Below are 18,131 nucleotides of genomic sequence, written 5' to 3'. Positions count from 1 at the left end.
AATGCCATAAAAACTTATGATGATATGGCTTTTATAAAAATTTGCTGCGCAATGTTTGATAAGAACTTTTATGGTAACATACCGATAATATCGATAATTAATGAATTTATTTTGACAGCTGACCCAACGACTATCGTACCATCTTGTTATTGAATTAATATGTTGTTGAAAACATTAATTACGAACATGTAATGTACAAATATGTTTTCTATAGCAATAATTTCTTAATAAAAATGTCACTTATATGTATTTATATGACAACTTCAATGTCAAGAAGTACCCTTGTGGTATCTTGTCATGTCATCATGCCTGAGCGCGCGAAATGTCAACACTATGACTCGTAAACTTTAATCGCAAATAATTTGAAAACCATTATACCCTTGACATTTTTGTACTAGGATTTTTTTCTTAGAATGTCCCAAAGAATCCGCTCTTAAGAGGGGATGCGAGCTTTTTGGAACACCCTGTGTGTGTGTGTGTGTGTGTGTATAGATTTTTTAAAATAAGTATACTTACTTTTTTTATAAATAATGTACTTATTAAATAAGGGCCACTTACACGTTTCTTGTTATGATTATTGTCATTTGTTTATTATGTGTGTTGCAACAGAGGATAACGATTTTCAATACTGTCAACTTTTGCTAAAATTGCACTCACATGGTCAAGAATTTCTAAAAGTGAAAAAATGTCTTTAATTATAAACAAAATTAAAGAGATATAATTGTAATGTCTAATAGTAAAGTAAATTAATTGTAAGAGATTTCGTTTTTGTGATTAATAATCATCTTAAAAGCGATTTGGAAGATAATTATTAATCTAATGAAATTATTTTCAAATCTATATCCAGCTAAATCTTTAAATATTTTATCAAAACCGGTCTTTCCGTGCATTATATTTCTGTTAGCATTCTGTTGACAAAATTTATAACAGGCACTTTGTAAAATCTGTTTTTAACTAATCTATTTGGGCGAGTTTTTATCAGTGAGATAAGTTGAAAAATGGAATCCATTGAATAAATGTTTGTATTATCATAACGACAAATACCGGTCGAAAAAATAGTTTATTTATTTTATACTTAAAATAGTACATCGCATTTCAGAAACATGTAATATCAAGTATATAGTTTTTATCGACTTCAATTATACGATTACATTATACATTATAGAATAATCTAATAAATCTAAAAAATGTATAATGGCACGGAAAAATGTGGAATTCGTTGAAACTGCCAAAAATGTTCCTTAGAATATCATAAATTGTAAATGTTTGTTGAACGTTATCAATTCATCCTTCATAAGAAGACAGTCGATATATTCATCGCATCGTCGCGGAGAAAGATAAAAATTGTGTTATTAAGAGCAAACTGTTTTATCTGTTACATTAAATTTCTAACTATCACCGTGTTATCATCGAGGATTTATTCAAGAAACAGTCAGTCGTTTGTTAACGATCGAGACGAGCAGAAGTGCACGACTAGTCATTCGTAAGGTAAGCTGATTTTCTTATTCAAATATGCAATTTTTTCCAACATTTTATCTATTTTTTTTGTAAGACGGCGATGACACTATCCGTGCCACGATGACACTATCCGTGCCACTGTATTATGATTTAAATAAAAAAAAGCAATTGTTGACTTTATTATTTTATCGAACTATGTATCCGTGAATTTTTCTCAATCTGTTTTTATTAAAATCGTTTATACTCGCAGTATATAATAAAATTTTGTAGTGAGAGCTGTTACCGTAGAGCGTTCACGAAGCGGAATATTATGTATAATTGAATTAATCAAACTTAAAAATAAATTTCTCTATTGTCTTTTAACAAAAATTACGGATCTGACTTTCAATTTTAAAGTCGTAGCTATCTAACAAATATGACGTCAAAAATATTTTTATGACCATTGACATTAAGTGACTCACAATATACATTTTTTTTTCATTTTAATGTTGTTTTGATTACGCTCCATTATTACGTTTTATACACCGTTCAAATATGTAGTAATGTAATTTGTATAATTAAAATTATATCATACTTTATAGTTTTTTTATACATAATTAAAGGTAGAGAACTCTAGCTTTATTTTATTAATATATACATTTATAATGTCATATTCATAAAAAAGTAATAAAGAAGTTATTCCGTATATGTGTAAATCAGTAAAAACTACATAATTTCGTGTTCACATTTATAAAAAAAATATATTTTCATCTTTTTTAATAACTTGATATATTGATCTCGGATATGTAGAATGTGACATTATAATATTGATGTTATAAAGTTATTGTTAATTAGTGTTTACCTGGATAGAAATCTTTTCATTAGTTTTATTACACATTTTTTTGAGCTTAATTTTCAAAATAAATTAGAATATTTTTGTTACAGATTGCAATAATTTTTAACGCAATAAGATGACAGCATACGTTTGTGTCGAGGACTATGAGAAATATGCTTTGGAACATTTACCTGCATCTGTGAAAGATTATTACAAAAGCGGAGCAGGAGGAGAATATAGTGTAAAATGGAACAGGGAGGCTTTCAAAAAGTAAATCTATTTTAAAAGTAAAGAAGTAGAATTGTATGTGTATGTCTGAGAAAGAGAAAACATGGGAAATAAGAAATATGGTTATACGTTCAATATGAAATATTTGAGTTAGAAGGGTGTCATGATTTTTCTAAATCCTTATATTGTATAAATATAATTTCTTTAAAAAATTTATGTAGCTGAAAGATGGAATATATGTATACTTTTCATATCGGTTGACAATTAAAAATGCGATTCAGTTCTTAATTATTTTTAATATTTTTGTAGTTACAGAATACGCCCTAGATTCTTGCGAAACGTGTCTAAAAGAGATTTAAGCACGCCAGTGTTGGGTCATAAAATTTCAATGCCCTTAGGAGTCGCGCCTACAGCAATGCAACGTATGGCACATCCCGATGGCGAGTGCGCCAGTGCAAAAGGTGAGTATACGCTTCGCAAAATATTTCTGAGATACCATAGTGAAAGATTGACGTCTGGGATTGTTGATCGATCAGAACTACAACTCTATTGCATACTGTACTTTTATTATTAGACTGATACTTACGTTTATTGTAAAATATATATATAAGGATTTTTTTAATACAAACATGTATTAAATCATATAAATATGCTATAAAAATAGTAATAATCAAAGATTAGCCCAGACACACCAACGATCACAGACAGTTAATAATACTTTTTCTAACATTCATTTACCATTCCATAATTATCAAAGATCTGCATTCAAACACAAACGAATATACTAACAAACGTAAAAAATAAACGTCAACTTCAAATGTATTCATTTGTTGTTGCAATAACTACTAACGATTGCTCTACTATAAATTTTGATCTTTCAAGTATATCGCAGAATAACTTTCAATAAGAAGCAATTTATACATATCTAATTGTGGGGTATAACAGATTTTTTTAAAAGAAATCACAATAACTATATCTTTAGTTTTTCTTTACTTATAATTAAAAATATATTTCAAAAACAAAAGTTATATTATGTTGAAAGATACTACTGTATATTATGTTGAAAGAACTACTATATATTTAAAAAATGCATGATTCATTTTATAGTTTGGTATATTATATAATATCTGCGTATTATAAGAAAAAAATATATATTGTATATTTAAAGTTATTTTATAATTTACTCATAATGAATTGAAAATGGAAAGTGATTTCATACATCTTTTTTTCGTCACTGGTTTTCTTTCTAATAATTTAATTTCATAAAGAGGGAAAGAGTAATTTATAATACTTATTTATACATATATAGATTAGTGATAATGGAATGAATAATTAAAACTATTATATGTCACATAAATTATTATAAACTATTTTTTTAGATATTAAAGAATGTAAAGAAAATCTTTTTAATATTTATAAAAGAAACTTTTATGCGACATATAAAAAGATAAGAAAAAAAATTTTTATAATTTCTAATAGTTAAAAAATAATAATCTGTAATACTTTAGGTACACTGTGTAAATCGTATTCTCGGTAGAATATCTTCTATTAAAAAACAGTTCCGCTTTAATAAGAAATAAATTGATATTATAATAATACAAATAAAATATATCAGTCCTGCTCCGTATAAGCAGTATTTTAAAAAGTTATATTTATCGTAATATTAATTTGAGCGAAAGATGAAACTTAAATGCTAAGATCATTATCGTACCGTACTCCTACGTATGGCTATGTGATGTAAGGCACGATAGAGCGCTTCGGCTTATACGATATGTATAAATACATCCGCTGATATAATGACTGCTTACAAAATGTTTACTCATATTTTGTAAAAGAAGAATTCCAGATTTTTCAGGAATTTTATTCACAATTCTAAATGAGATTAGAGAATATTACAGATTTGAAATAAATTTATTTTATTGCATCTTTTAATGTTCCTTAATCATACAAACACAAAGAAAAGCTACTTGAGTTTTAAATATTAAATTTGAAAGAAATACTAAAAAAAAATAATAATAATGAACTAAATATGCCATATAATAATGAACTAAATATGGCGTATAATAATCTAGCTATAAAACATGGATCTAGCCTATCAAAAGTACATAATTCAAAAGGTAATTAAACGCGTAATACCATTTAGAACAATATATTATTTTCTATTATCACTAATTTTTGTGCCATATTTATTGCTAATTAATTTTTGAATTATCAGGATTAAATAATCACAGAAATAATTTTGTGAAAAAAAGACAGAATTATAATGTAAAAGTAAAATTTCAAAAATTTTCATGAGTATTAATAAAATCTTATAAAAATCCATGTGATTTTCAAAAGCAAAAAATTAATTTCCTGAAAATTCCAGGTATTCTCAATTTTTCTCAATAGTAAACATTCTGGCTTGCTATCCAGTTTGCATATCCAAGGAATGAAAATTTCGCCTTACGTTACGTGCAAAATTATTCGGGTCGCGCGTTCATCGAGTCTTATTCTTCGTTAATTATTAACACAATATGCAGTATGTTACTCAGATTGGAATTTGCGATGACTAGTAACCAGGAATAAAGGAATTCTCCCTAGATTTCTATAACGAATAGGAATTCGGCGCGAGCCTACTGTTCAAGAGCTTATGGCAGTATGAAGGAAGAGAGTTCACTTCAGTTTGGGTCCTATGTTCTCCCAATTATTAATCGCCTTCATGTTAACTTGCTCTATCCGCCATTTCTGAGTGAGTGACGATTTATCGCATGCAGTCACAAACACCCTCTTACTGCCTGGATCAGTGTCCAGACACCTGGACGAATAACCATGCTGCAGCCATTGCTTTTCGACATCGTAACGCCACAACTGATTGCCCTGTTTTCCGTGACAGGGATACAGGCTTACCGGTGCTTTCTCCTCGCCTCTGGACACGTCCAAACAATCTGTGCGATCTTTTGGTCTGATGTCTTTATGCCAAGTCAGCCGGAACTCCTGCTCACCCGACATTTTCGGGTCGTCTTTCATGCAGATGTCCATCACGACAACCTCGTCTCTCTTCCGTTTCTTCGAGTCCAAACATAGTTCAGTCGCGCCCATGTTCCTGATCTCTCCGAAAGCGAAGTCGTCCGGCTCAATGGGCGGATACACTTCCACCAGATCGAAAGCTATATTCTTCATGAACCAATTAAACGATTTACAGTGTAATTTCGTGCGCAAGGCCTTCTGCTCCGATAAATCACCCGGATCCAATGTCCGTAAATGCGGTCGCCTCTTGTAGATATATTCCGCGTACTCATCCATCCATACCTCGGCGACTCTCTTGTAGTTCTTCCCCAAAAAATCGCCGCGGCCAGGATTAGGAAACGGTGGAAATTTACGATAGATATGACCGACTCTGGAACATGGCGCATCGTACATTTGACCGCCGCATTGCCAGATCTTGAAAGACAGCTCGTATTGCTCGCCACCCCATATATCTAAGCCTGGATCGTAACCACCCAATTCCCAGAAGAATTTGGTGCTGATCGCAAATAGACCGCCCGCCATTATGGGACTCTTGAATGGCTCTGCAGGTCTCTTCAGGTCTTCCGGGAGCAAGGGAAGCCGTTTGTAATATAACTCCCAGTCGAACGCCCCTCGAGCGCCTTCGTCTTGCGCCCTATATTCAAAAGTCTCGTAAGCTATCACATCAATGAACGGACAAACACAGGTTTTGTAATCTCGCGCGATGGGTTCTAATAACGGTGGCAACCAATTTACATTAGCTTCGCTGTGCGAGTCCAGGAACACAAGAACCTTCGCTCTCGCCTTCTTCGCGCCCGCGAGTCGGCCCCTGATTAATCCCGAACGTTTTGGCAATCGCACGATTAACACCTTCGGCAAGTGTTGGGCAACATAATCGTCTAACTTCTTTTTTAATTCGATTTTCGTGCTGGCATCGTCGACCAATATTATTTCTTCTAAAAGCGAAGGCGGCGAGCGGTTAACCACGCTCCAGCAAGTTCGCAGCAGCGTGCTGAAGTGCTCGTTGTGGAAGGACACTATCACAGAAACGGGATCCAAGTTTTTCAAGTATTGTTTCTTCTTACAATCTGAATGGCGAATGTCAGGCACTGAACGATTCACTGAGATCTCATCGCTGAGAGCTGCATTGAATCCATTTACTTGATACAATTTTTCTTTTCGCACATCGAGAGATGGGGAAAGAAAAGCTGGTCTGCCGTGTTCTCCCATCCCCGTTCGTCTCTCCTCTTCTTCAATCTTCTTATAATCATGCCAATCGATTTTGTCCATATCCTGTAAAATATATTAAAATTAGTAATCAGAGAAGCAAATTGGCTCTTATTTGCTGAGTTGGCCAGAAAAGTTGTCAGTCGAATAAATTATAAAAACTATGTATAAAAAGTAATTAAAGTGTCCAAATACTTTAATAGACTGTTTTATTTTGTTCCACCAAGTAACTGAGAATTATAATCAGTCCATTTTTCACATTAAATAGTACTATTACGGTGATCTCTGGTATATGATTGAGAAATCAGGAAATCAACAAATAATATCCTTTGTGATCATAGAAAACGATAACGCACAGCTGACTTGGGCACTCAATCGCCGTGGTACATTCCTGATCGCTAAGAATGCAAGAGAGATGCAACTAAAACTCGTTTCCTAACTGTTGTATGCATATGAGGAAAGTAGGTTTTTAAGTATGTATAGGTATAAGAGAGCTATTCATAATATCCGGTATGATATGACTAATACTTTGAGTGCTGATGCCATCATCAATGATCCACGTATTTATTATAAACGCGATTATCCAAGTAAGCTTTCCTTTACTGCGCCAGCAGGAAATTAAACTCAATGAAGTTACAACGGGGTTGGAATTTTCCTTCCTTAATTTACGACTGGTGCGAAATTTATCCTGCCGCGACTTTCTTCCCCGAATAAAACTCGTTGAAATGTCATACTGATTTCTATTTATACTTTCGTAAGCAAAATGTCAACAGTACACTAGCAGTTTGTCGCAATTAGATTTATGTAGAATATTATGGAAAATTGGCATCAACTGAGTTTGCATTAAGCTCGTGTTCTATCAACAGAACATAATCTGACAACAGAAACCGAGCAAAATCTATCATTTCTTGACCTTCCAAATAAAACAAACAAATGGTTTAAATTGATTACAGCAGATTCTTTCTGATTTTTGCAGTTTACTGTTATTCTATTCTATTAACATATTTTTTTTCTATGAAACAGCATTGTATAAAAAAATTTGTTTATCTGGATATTAATTAAATAATTACAAAATAAATTTTACAATCAATTAGCCATCATAATTTATTAACTGATTTTGTTATCACGGTGTGTACTCAAATTTTATAAAAGAATTCCGTGAAAATTCTCGGTTTTTCCAATAATTTTATTCAAAATTTCAAATAAGATTATAGAATTTGTTAATGCAGCTTTGAAATATATTTATCTTATATCTTTTAATGTTTCTTAATCATAAAAAGAAAAGTCACTTGGGTTTTAAATATTAAATTTAAAAAAAGTACTAAAAAGAAATAATGTAAACTAAATGGCATATAACAATTTGTCCACAATAATCTATCTTACTAAAAGTACAGAATACATGCAAGAAGAAAAGCCTTGTTGCATTAATTAGAAATCTGGTAAATTCAACCAGTACATATATTCAAAAATGGACGAATCAGAAATAATGTAAAAATGACTAGATGATAGTAAAGTTTATGTAAACAGCAACATGTGAATCATTGAAGATTTTCATTTCATCAGAAATAGTAAAAATTACATTCTATTTTACAATTTTTAACATTACTTTTTTATTTTATCAATACAAAAGTCAGATATATTAACACTCTTATAATTTGGATACTTTTTTTATCCTTGGTTCTCTCGGCAGATGTTCATACAAAAAGTGTAAAAATTAATTCGCAACAAAGTGTAAAATTTGTGTTAAAGTAATGCAAAGTATACAAAAACTAATTTAAAATATAAAAAATATTTTATTTAATAAACACATAAAAGAGTTATTGTGTTAATTAAAAAAAATTGTTTAAATCAATATTTTATTCATTGTTATATTAAAAAATATGCGAATAACATGTGTGAAAAAAAACATGTAAAAAAAAATCACAAAAAGAAATCCAAGTTTATACTTTTTTCTATATTTAACTTCCTAATCAGCAGATAACGTTCTTTAAATATTCATTTTTCATTACAACGTTTTTAAATATTTAAAAAACATTACAAAATTACAGCTTGATTTTTTCAAACAGTCATTATATTCTATTGACAAATTTTCTCGTTTCTATTTACATTTTACAAAAAAAATTGGTTACTTGGATATTGTTCAAATAGTTACAAAATAATTTGGCAATCAATCAACCATCTCATTTTATTAACAAGTTTATATTTCTGTTAGTATTCTGCTAACAAAATTTGCAGACACTTTGCAAAATCTGTTTCCAATGTGGCTATCTAAATGTCATTTAAATGCTTGCGAAGTGTGCATTAACAAATTTTATGTTTCTGTTGGCATTTTGTTTATAATTGACATTTTACGAAATCTGTTTTCGATATACTATGGCTATCTAGGTATCATTTATTCCTCCTACTGTTCTGTTCAGATCTATTTGATCCAAAACACATGTTCTTTCTTTATTATTATATTTTTTTTTTTAAACTTCTCTCTGGCATATTTTGATAATTTCATCTATTAAGATCTTTTCTGTGTAGAAATTTTTTAGCTTTTATTTGTTAAAACTGATCACATTGACCCAAACATACTATATAATATAATCGTACAGTAATTTCGAACGTAACAGCAAGATAATATGAATAATTATGAAGTAGTTGATTCTGCAATCAAAGTGCTATTATATTCTGTTGACAGATCTTTGTTCTTTTTAACTGAAATTCTTGCATAATTCAACTTTTCTCTTTTTCTCCAACAGGAAATGAAAGATAAGCCATGTAAGAATTAAAAAAAAAAAAAAAATAAGAATAATTTGTTACATCTTTGCTGGCAGTCTGTCGATACGGAATTGGTAGCAGACACACCTTACCAGTGTGTTTACAACAAATTTCATCGGGCTCGTGCCCTTAATCGACATGTAACGTCCATTTTATCGCGATTTCTCGATGCAGAGTTCTCAATTTAACGAGTTCGCGTACGATTCCCCATTCATACCTGATGCGAACGTTCCTCGTTTCCTCGATTGCCGTCATCCCTAAGGTCGACGGCGACAGTCGCCAGGGTGTCGAGCGACGTTGAGATCCGATGGCTGGGTGGCGATCGCGCGTAGCGGAACACCACGACGGTCAGGAACACGGTGAATGCCGCCAGGAGGAGGAACTTGACCAGGCTGATCACGTTACGCCTCATCTTCGCGAGAGGACCATGTTTCGCGCCGGCCTCCCTCACGACGACTTAACCTCAATTCTAACCTCGTCGCACGTCGTACGTGGCAGACGCAGGCGGACTTCGCGGCACGAATAGACAGACGCGTCGTCCCGGTCGTCCGTCATCGCCGCTGTGCGGCGGTCAGGAAATGATCTCGAGATATGCTCGTCGATTCCCGCTCGACGCCTCGGCAAATGATAAAGAATTGACGCAACGACGAGTTATGCGACACGCGCGACTGCCGCCCGCCGCGTGATGACTGTACAGAACATATACTATGTTGGATGACTGTTTGACTGCGTTTGACTGATATATCAAGGATGGAAAGGTGGGAGACCCTTCGCGAGAGAAACCTCATTAAGGAAACTCGTTTTCTATCGGTTCCGCCCGCCTGATCCCACCTGCCTCTCATCATTTTGCCTTCCATGCGGACTTAATAGTCCTTATCGATCAGCATCGATTACAAACATATTTTAAATAAGAAATAAGAATGTGTGAATTTTTTAAGAGAATGATTTACGCATGGAAAACTCTTTCAGTTTAAAAGGTGACTCCGATTAGACAACAGAATCGCTCAAAGCACAGCTTTTAAAGGGATCTTGCTATTATATAGTTTTTATTTTTGTACCTTTTTTAGGTTTTTTTTTTGGAAAGAAACGAAGAGTTTTCTCTTTTTCTGTTACTTGAAACTTAATTCTTTGATATTATACTTAAATGTTTCTTAAATTTTTTTTAAATATTAGGAAAGATTTTTTGGCAATTATTTACAAATCTATATTAATGTGTCAAAAGGTATTGGTTCACTCTTACTAATTGTAAGACTCAAGAAATATGTAATTATAACAAAAAATTAAAAAAAATTCTTATCTAATCTATTTCTAGCTAGGTAACAAGCTGACATAGAATTACGTCAGATTGCTATCTGGATTATTTTTAAATTGTTAAAGTTAAAAAAATAATTGATTTTTGCAAAAACAGTAATATTTTGAAAACAATTTCATTTTTTTACTTTTTCTTTCAAGGCTTTTCTTTACTAAAAAATCGAAAAGTTAGAATTTTTATTTAATTATAGGTCAAGAAAGAAATACGTGTACGTGAATATCTTCTAATTGTAAGAATTTTTATATTGCGGCAACAGCTCCAAATGAAAATGAATTCAAATGGATAAAAAAATTAATTTATTTCGACATTTTCAAATATAATATGAACATGAATACATCCGAATTCAAAATTATGAATATCGCATTTCAAATTTCAATCTATTTGAGTCCATTTGATTCCAAAAGTACTCCAAGATTCTAAAGCGCGACACAGCTATAGATAAATTAATTAAAATAAAGTGCAACTTTCACTGTACTTTATTTGAATTTATTTTTGTTTGCTGGGCTTTAACAAATGTTAAAATAGTTCATTGTTCCTCTATTATCTCATCTTTTTTCCGTGTCTTAAGCAACAAAAATTGATAATTCTATTCATGTTAAAAAATACGAATAACGCATTTAACTATAATGTTTATTAAAAAATTAATACCCGGTTAAGTTAAATCTTAAGGTGGATCCAAACAAATTTAATCAATTAAATTTATTGCATTTGAAAATTGTTTCTAGAATCAAATTTTAAAGAGAGTATTTTTGATTAAAATTATGAATTTGTTAATTCAATAAAATTTTGTTGATCCGTTTGAACATATTTTATCCGTTTTAGCCTACTTTAGTTTCCGATAATTTACTACACTATACTACGCCCTACATTTTCTGTTATTGAAATTATAACGTTAAATGCACTATTCCTAACATTAGTATTAGTTACTAAACCTCGATTTCACCTATGCGCCGCGATTACATCATGCGACCTGTTTCCGCAACACGCATATAACTGTCATTATTATTTGTAACACTTGTAGCAGATGTTTTTCTGAAAGATATACTTATATGAAAGTTATAATTATACGTTTCTTTTGCGTTGTATTGTTTTCATCACGCCTTCATTTATACTGTCATTTTTCGCTAAGAAAAACGTAGTTTCAAAATGTTGTGTAATTTTTTAATTAACTCTTGTAATTTTTTATCAATTTAGAATCATACGTACAAACTATGTTCATCAAAATATTGACGTGTTCAATAATGTATGTCGAAACGTTCAATAATATCGACTATTTTGTTATAATACATCTAATAATACACGTCGATATATTATTTTTTTTAACGTGGATAGAATCATTGATGCATTATTCGTATTTTTAAATGTTTAACATAGGAAAGAATATTAAATTGAGAATAATAGATTAAGTATATTGCTCTATTTGCTATAACAACGATATATAAGTTAAAAATGCCAATTTTTGAATTATGTATATGAAGTTATTTAAAGTTCTTATTACTGGTAGAACGACATAATTAAGCTTCTAAAATTAAAAAGTGAGAAAATGAGAAAAAAATTGCATCAAGAATATCATAAGTCAAAAAGGGATGCTTTCAAGAATTCATTTTTATAATTAAAGAGAGAATTTAGTACACTGAATTTAATAAAGAGCTAATCATAGTTTTTATTTTTATATATTCAAATATTAAAATCGCATCTAGTAATGATATTTTTATGATTTTATGATTCAAAGTTTTAATGATTCAAAACATTCAAATTCATTTTTTGAGTTATGTCGTTGTAGCATAAGATTTTACTTTAAATGACTGCTGGTTAAATTAATTGATTAAAAATATTCGAGAATGCCCTGGCGGAAGAAATTCTACAAAATTTTATGTCCAAATGCTAAAATTAAAACATTTGTTATTTTTAGTAGTTAAATACATATATCTAAGAAAAAATAAATATTTTTATATAAAAATAAATATTTCTACGAAAAAACTAATAATTTCTATAAATTTCTATTTTTAGTAGGTAATTATCCATAGAAATTTTTTTTCACCAGAGCAAGTTACTTAGAAATATGTAGAAAGTTGTAGTTTGACGTTGTTTTACTGAGGAATTTGTAGAAATCGCACAACAAAAATACAAAAATTTATAAGTGCTTCAATTCTAGCATTTTCATGTATTTTGATAGCATTTTTTAAATTTGTGCAGAATTTTGTAAAATTTTTTTCCGCCAAGATATCTTTCAATGTATAGATTATTATTTAATTATTCTTTTACTATTTTTATTTATATATGTTTTTGTTGCTTTTATCTGTTATTCACAGCTACTCAGGCTGCAGGAACGATCTTCATTCTTTCGACGATAGCCACGAGCAGTATAGAGGAAGTGGCGGAAGCTGCACCGAAGGGTATAAAGTGGTTCCAACTCTATATTTATACTGACAGGAATGTTACCTTAAATTTGATAAGACGCGCCGAACGTGCTGGTTTCAAAGCGCTAGTTCTCACCATCGACGCGCCATATTTTGGCGATAGACGCGCCGATTTGAGAAATAAATTCGCATTGCCTAATCACTTGAGGTATGCGCATTCAAAAATATGTAGAAAGTACATTGTGTTTTCACATAAAACGATGTGTCGATAAAACGACGGTGGACGTTCTCTATTTGATTTTTCTAGAAAATATTGAATGTAAATATATATATATAAAAGTTACGTAAAAAAATTTATATTATATGTGGATGAGTAGCACGAGTTAGTAAACTGCCATTAACTTTAAAGAATTTGTGAGGGTTTTGTGCTTAGAATTCTAAAAAAAAAACGTATTTTTTATTTTTTCAAAACTACACAATCTATCACAGAGAAACTAAATTATTTTTCAATATTTATAAATACAAAAAATTAGACTTTATACCTTTAATAAGCAACAAATAATATAAAAAAAAAGAAATAGTCCGACCTATATATATTATGCATTTTGAATTTAAATGAAATTTAAATAAATTAATAACATACGATAAAGTAAAAAAGTAAACAGTACGCACTATGTTTTAGATTTGCTAATTTTCAAGGTGATTTATCAAAGCGAATAAATACCACGAAGACTGGTTCTGGTCTTAACGAATATGTTTCTGCACTGTTTGATCCGTCCCTCTCCTGGGATGACGTGAAGTGGCTTAAAAGGTATCTGCATATCATTGTTTGTGAACTTTCCTTATCTTTTGACATTTTAGAGTATTAGATCTTTTATCATCAAATAAATCAAGCGAGTATTTGGGTAAAATTGTTGCAGTATTACAACGCTACCAATAATTCTTAAAGGAATAATGACAGTAGAGGATGCACGTTTAGCCGTGGAAAGTGGGGTCGACGGCATCATAGTATCAAATCATGGTGCGCGCCAAATAGACGGCGTTCCAGCAACGGTTGGTCCATTTTTTGTTTGATAAGTTTTCATTATTGGAAACTATCTAGAAAAAATATATACAATAAATGAGAGAGAATTATTGAAAGAATTATATTCATAGATTGAAGTTTTACCTGAAATAAGCAAAGCCGTAGGAGATAAAGTTGAAATCTACATGGACGGTGGAGTGATGCAAGGTATCGATGTGTTAAAAGCTTTGGCACTGGGTGCAAAAATGGTACGATTTCATTGAACGACAAATATATATATATATATATATATATATATGTTTTTTTATTTTAAATATATGTAACAAAAATATTGGAACAGTTTACTTTATAGATATATTAATCGTTCAAATAATTTTTCTAATACTATACACATGTATAAATATTTCTTATATAAATACTATATAAATATTTCTTTTACATTTTTGTTTACAGATCTAAACAACTGTGTTCTTTTTCAGGTATTTTTAGGCAGACCAATACTATGGGGCTTGGTACATAGTGGCGAGAAAGGTGCTAACGAGATTCTTGAAATTATGAGAAGGGAAATTGATCTAGCATTTGCGTTAAGTGGTAAGTTAAGACATTGTTTTTTTTTATATCAACATGCATCTTATTGAAATATTTTTTTAAACAAGTGTTTTTTTTAGGTTGTTCGTCCGTGAAAGATATTACACGGGATATGGTAATTCACGCAACTTATTATAGCCATTTATGAAAATAAACCAATTTCACATGAGGCATTATCATAAATATGTATATAATATAACATGTAATCTAATATAATATATAATCTAATCGAAGGATATCAGCACAAATCTTTTGTTCTATAGAAAATTTCATGTCTTACTAAAAAATGGTACTTTTTACATTAAGATTTGTACTACAGAAAATTATTGTTTTATTTATATAGTTTCTGTTGAGCAAAAATATATATATGCACATTACTCTTTGTTCTAATATTCTAATTAATTTTTAGTATTAAGCTTGCTCAAATGAAGGATTTCAATAACTTTAAAGTTTGCAGTATAAAAACTTTCACATTTTTTACTGTACGTATCCGTTTTATTATTCCCCCTGAAACTACATTCATCTTATATTCCTTTTATTCATAATCTTCAACTAATCAACCTATTATAAGTCAAGACATGCAGGGGATGAGACTCGGGAGCAAACCCGCTAACTATAAATCTTTTTTATATAGTTACATGTCATCTTTCATATTTGTACTGTTTGTCCAAGTTAATCATTATTTGGACTTGAACAACTAATCATGTTGTGCTTCATATTATTACACATTAATATTCAGTTAACACAATAAATTTTTTTGTCCTTTTATAAGAATTTTAAAAAGTTAAATTTCTTTGTCAATAATCTAAATTTTTCAAATCTTATTTTATATAAAAGAATAGTGAATTTTTAAAAAAATATGAAATATTCTTTTATGTTTGAGATACATTTAACGTCAAATAATTATATAAATATCATAAAATAGTAATAAGAAAAATAAAGAAACATTAATATATAGTAAAGTTCATTATATCATCAAATCATAATAGATAATACTACATTGCTTGCAATCAGAATTACTATTAACATAAATATTAATTACAACTCTATTAAATATTGTTACATGTATTTCTCAAATCGTAAATTAATTTTAATAAGTCAGTACGTTTTTTCACGACCATTTCTGTAACAATATTACAATCACAATCGCTTATTTTAGAACTACTTATAGCATGTCTAGATATTACATCTGCTAAACACAAAACGTATAAACCACAATCGTAGTTATTATCTTGTTGCGGACAATTCATTTCAATGTACCTTTTCTCTTGTTTCTCAAGAAAATATTTTGTTACTTTTCGTGCAAGCTTCTTCGCGGAGAAGCTGTTAATACCGCTTGACGAATCAAAGTGATAACACATCTTTTCTATATGAGAGTATACCAACAAACTCCAATGTGAGCCACCTGCCTCACTGCTGTCACAATCATTTAGAGGGAAGAATATGAAGTCATAACTTGTAGCCTCGATAGGTTCAAGAAATATATTATACTGTGAAGAATCTTGCATCTTTAACAGCTGAGCTACTTCAGGTCCAATAAATAATAACCGATTTTGGCTGTCTTTTTTACATTGTTGATTTAGATATTCAAAATAGAATCCTATTATGATATCATTAAGCCAATCATTTCTCTCCAGTAATGTGACATCCGATGCCCTGAGTAGGTAATCATGGTAACTCAACACAATGTCATCATTCTTGCATGGATTTATTGGATGAGCATCGTGGGATATGTGCTTTGAACTTGCAGGCAAAATCGGCATAGTACTAAAATAAAAAATATAAAATTCAATATGGATTTTTACCTAAAAAATATAAGTGCATAAAAAATAAATTTGGATATTCATTTCTGTAAAATAAAGAAATTATATATATACATTCAACAAGCAAAATATTAACAGCACACTAACAATTTGCCTGTAGATTTTAGCACAAAACACTGGCAAATTAGCATTTATATCGGCATTAATATCTGTGTTCTATCAATAGATTCTGACATAATTTGATAACAAAATGTCAGTAGAATCTATCATTTCGTAACTATTTAAATAAAATATTTTTTGATATCATCACAACTATAAAATCCTGGAATTATAAAGCACAAATGATTGAAACTTATAACCATTTATCATTTTTATATTGATCTTTTCAGGATCTTAATGAATTTGTATAATATTTTTAAGACTTTCATTCATTAAATAAAATGGTAGATTTTTCTTGATTTTTCTGCAGTTAATCTACCCAGATAGTAAGTTTCCCACATGTTACTAAAAGTGCATTGCCTGAATTGTTATATTTTTTTAGGAAAGCGACTTCCAATTTTACTCATGATATTGTCAGAAACGTATGTTATGTATAGTTACTTATAACAAGTTTTTGGAAATTTTATACCATTAAGTTTTATATGCTATTGTCCTTCAATTGCTCGGAAAGTTTTCTTTCTGTTGCTTTCAGGTAACCTTATACAAAGAGATTAACGTCTTTGTTATAACATAATTGTAATCAAAAGTAAAGCTTGTATAGTTAGTATTTCTCTTTTTAGGCAAAGAATATGCAAACTGCTATCTGGCTACCATCATATTTTGCACAGCAGACTATTGTATTTCTGTTGGTATTCTGTCAATAAAGTTATAGTACACAATTTCGCAAAATTTATTTTCGATAGATTTAAACACATTATATACACATTATATATGTTAAAATGATGAAGATAAATAAAAACTTACAAGAGCGCCTTTCTTCTACCGTTATATATATATGTATATATTTGTGCGTGCGTGTATGTGTGGACGTCAGTCTCGTTGAGATGATGTATGTTGTATACTACTCTCCCTCTTTCCACGCGTCTTTTCTCTAGAAATAACTAGCAAAATTTTTCGTTTGAATTATTTGTATTTTCTTCTGTGACGAGGATAGCACGTGTTGACAAGTATCATAACGGTGTTTCCGGAGACGTATGCACACAACGTCACTGGACGTCACGACGGTCACGACCATAGAATAGATATATCTATGGGTATGTATGGGTAGGGGAAGCCGTGATCTCCCTGGTGGAGTGCGCGTGCGCATCGACTTCGCGTGTGCAAGGACTCTGCGTCTCTGCGCGCTTTGTTTAGCGGCAATTGTCGCTGGATAAACTTGGATCTGGTGCGATTAAAATAGGCACCCCCTGTGTCCCCGTTTATAGCCCGATGGCTTTAATCATTTTTTCGCATTTAATATATGAAAAAAACAGACTAGATCAATGAATTATATTTTAGAAACTTTATGAAAATATCGCGGTTAAATTTGTTGTTTAATTGAACCAATTGCTGATTAAATTAAAATTTCGTCACCTTGGTATTATATATTTTCGTAAATATCAAAAATAAA

The 18,131-nt window shown here is 30.6% G+C and overlaps 3 protein-coding genes across 3 annotated transcripts; 1 reads left to right on the top strand and 2 right to left on the bottom strand.

The window, feature by feature from the left end:
- The first annotated feature begins 1,135 nt into the window (after positions 1–1,135).
- Positions 1,136–15,136, top strand: LOC105201215 (hydroxyacid oxidase 1). The gene is made up of 9 exons (XM_011169160.3): positions 1,136–1,488; positions 2,383–2,542; positions 2,810–2,961; positions 13,100–13,355; positions 13,830–13,958; positions 14,068–14,200; positions 14,303–14,419; positions 14,651–14,762; positions 14,840–15,136. Exons 2-9 carry the CDS (start codon positions 2,409–2,411, stop codon positions 14,905–14,907), a joined length of 1,101 nt encoding a protein of 366 aa, XP_011167462.1. The 5' UTR covers positions 1,136–1,488; positions 2,383–2,408; the 3' UTR covers positions 14,908–15,136.
- LOC105201214 (N-acetylgalactosaminyltransferase 6) lies at positions 2,777–10,862 on the bottom strand. The gene is made up of 2 exons (XM_011169159.3): positions 9,693–10,862; positions 2,777–6,778 (listed from the first exon to the last, which is right to left on the bottom strand). The coding sequence occupies exons 1-2, from the start codon at positions 9,885–9,887 to the stop codon at positions 5,153–5,155; spliced, it is 1,821 nt and encodes a 606-aa protein (XP_011167461.1). The 5' UTR covers positions 9,888–10,862; the 3' UTR covers positions 2,777–5,152.
- On the bottom strand, positions 14,618–17,780 carry LOC105201216 (sentrin-specific protease 8). The gene is made up of 2 exons (XM_011169161.3): positions 17,486–17,780; positions 14,618–16,526 (listed from the first exon to the last, which is right to left on the bottom strand). The coding sequence occupies exon 2, from the start codon at positions 16,520–16,522 to the stop codon at positions 15,809–15,811; it is 714 nt and encodes a 237-aa protein (XP_011167463.1). The 5' UTR covers positions 16,523–16,526; positions 17,486–17,780; the 3' UTR covers positions 14,618–15,808.
- Positions 17,781–18,131: the final 351 nt, after the last annotated feature.

Source organism: Solenopsis invicta, chromosome 1, assembly GCF_016802725.1.
Source record: "Solenopsis invicta isolate M01_SB chromosome 1, UNIL_Sinv_3.0, whole genome shotgun sequence".
Classification (NCBI taxonomy): domain Eukaryota; kingdom Metazoa; phylum Arthropoda; class Insecta; order Hymenoptera; family Formicidae; genus Solenopsis; species Solenopsis invicta.
This window is presented reverse-complemented; position numbering and strand designations above follow the sequence as displayed.

Coding starts and splice junctions, on each gene's coding strand:
- LOC105201215 (XM_011169160.3), top strand. CDS start 2,409: ATGACAGCATACGTTTGTGTCGAGGACTATGAGAAATATGCTTTGGAA. Junction 2,543..2,809: donor AACAGGGAGGCTTTCAAAAA/GTAAATCTATTT, acceptor ATATTTTTGTAG/TTACAGAATACGCCCTAGAT. Junction 14,763..14,839: donor TCTAGCATTTGCGTTAAGTG/GTAAGTTAAGAC, acceptor TGTTTTTTTTAG/GTTGTTCGTCCGTGAAAGAT.
- LOC105201214 (XM_011169159.3), bottom strand. CDS start 9,887: ATGAGGCGTAACGTGATCAGCCTGGTCAAGTTCCTCCTCCTGGCGGCA. Junction 6,779..9,692: donor ACGAGGAACGTTCGCATCAG/GTATGAATGGGG, acceptor TATATTTTACAG/GATATGGACAAAATCGATTG.
- LOC105201216 (XM_011169161.3), bottom strand. CDS start 16,522: ATGCCGATTTTGCCTGCAAGTTCAAAGCACATATCCCACGATGCTCAT.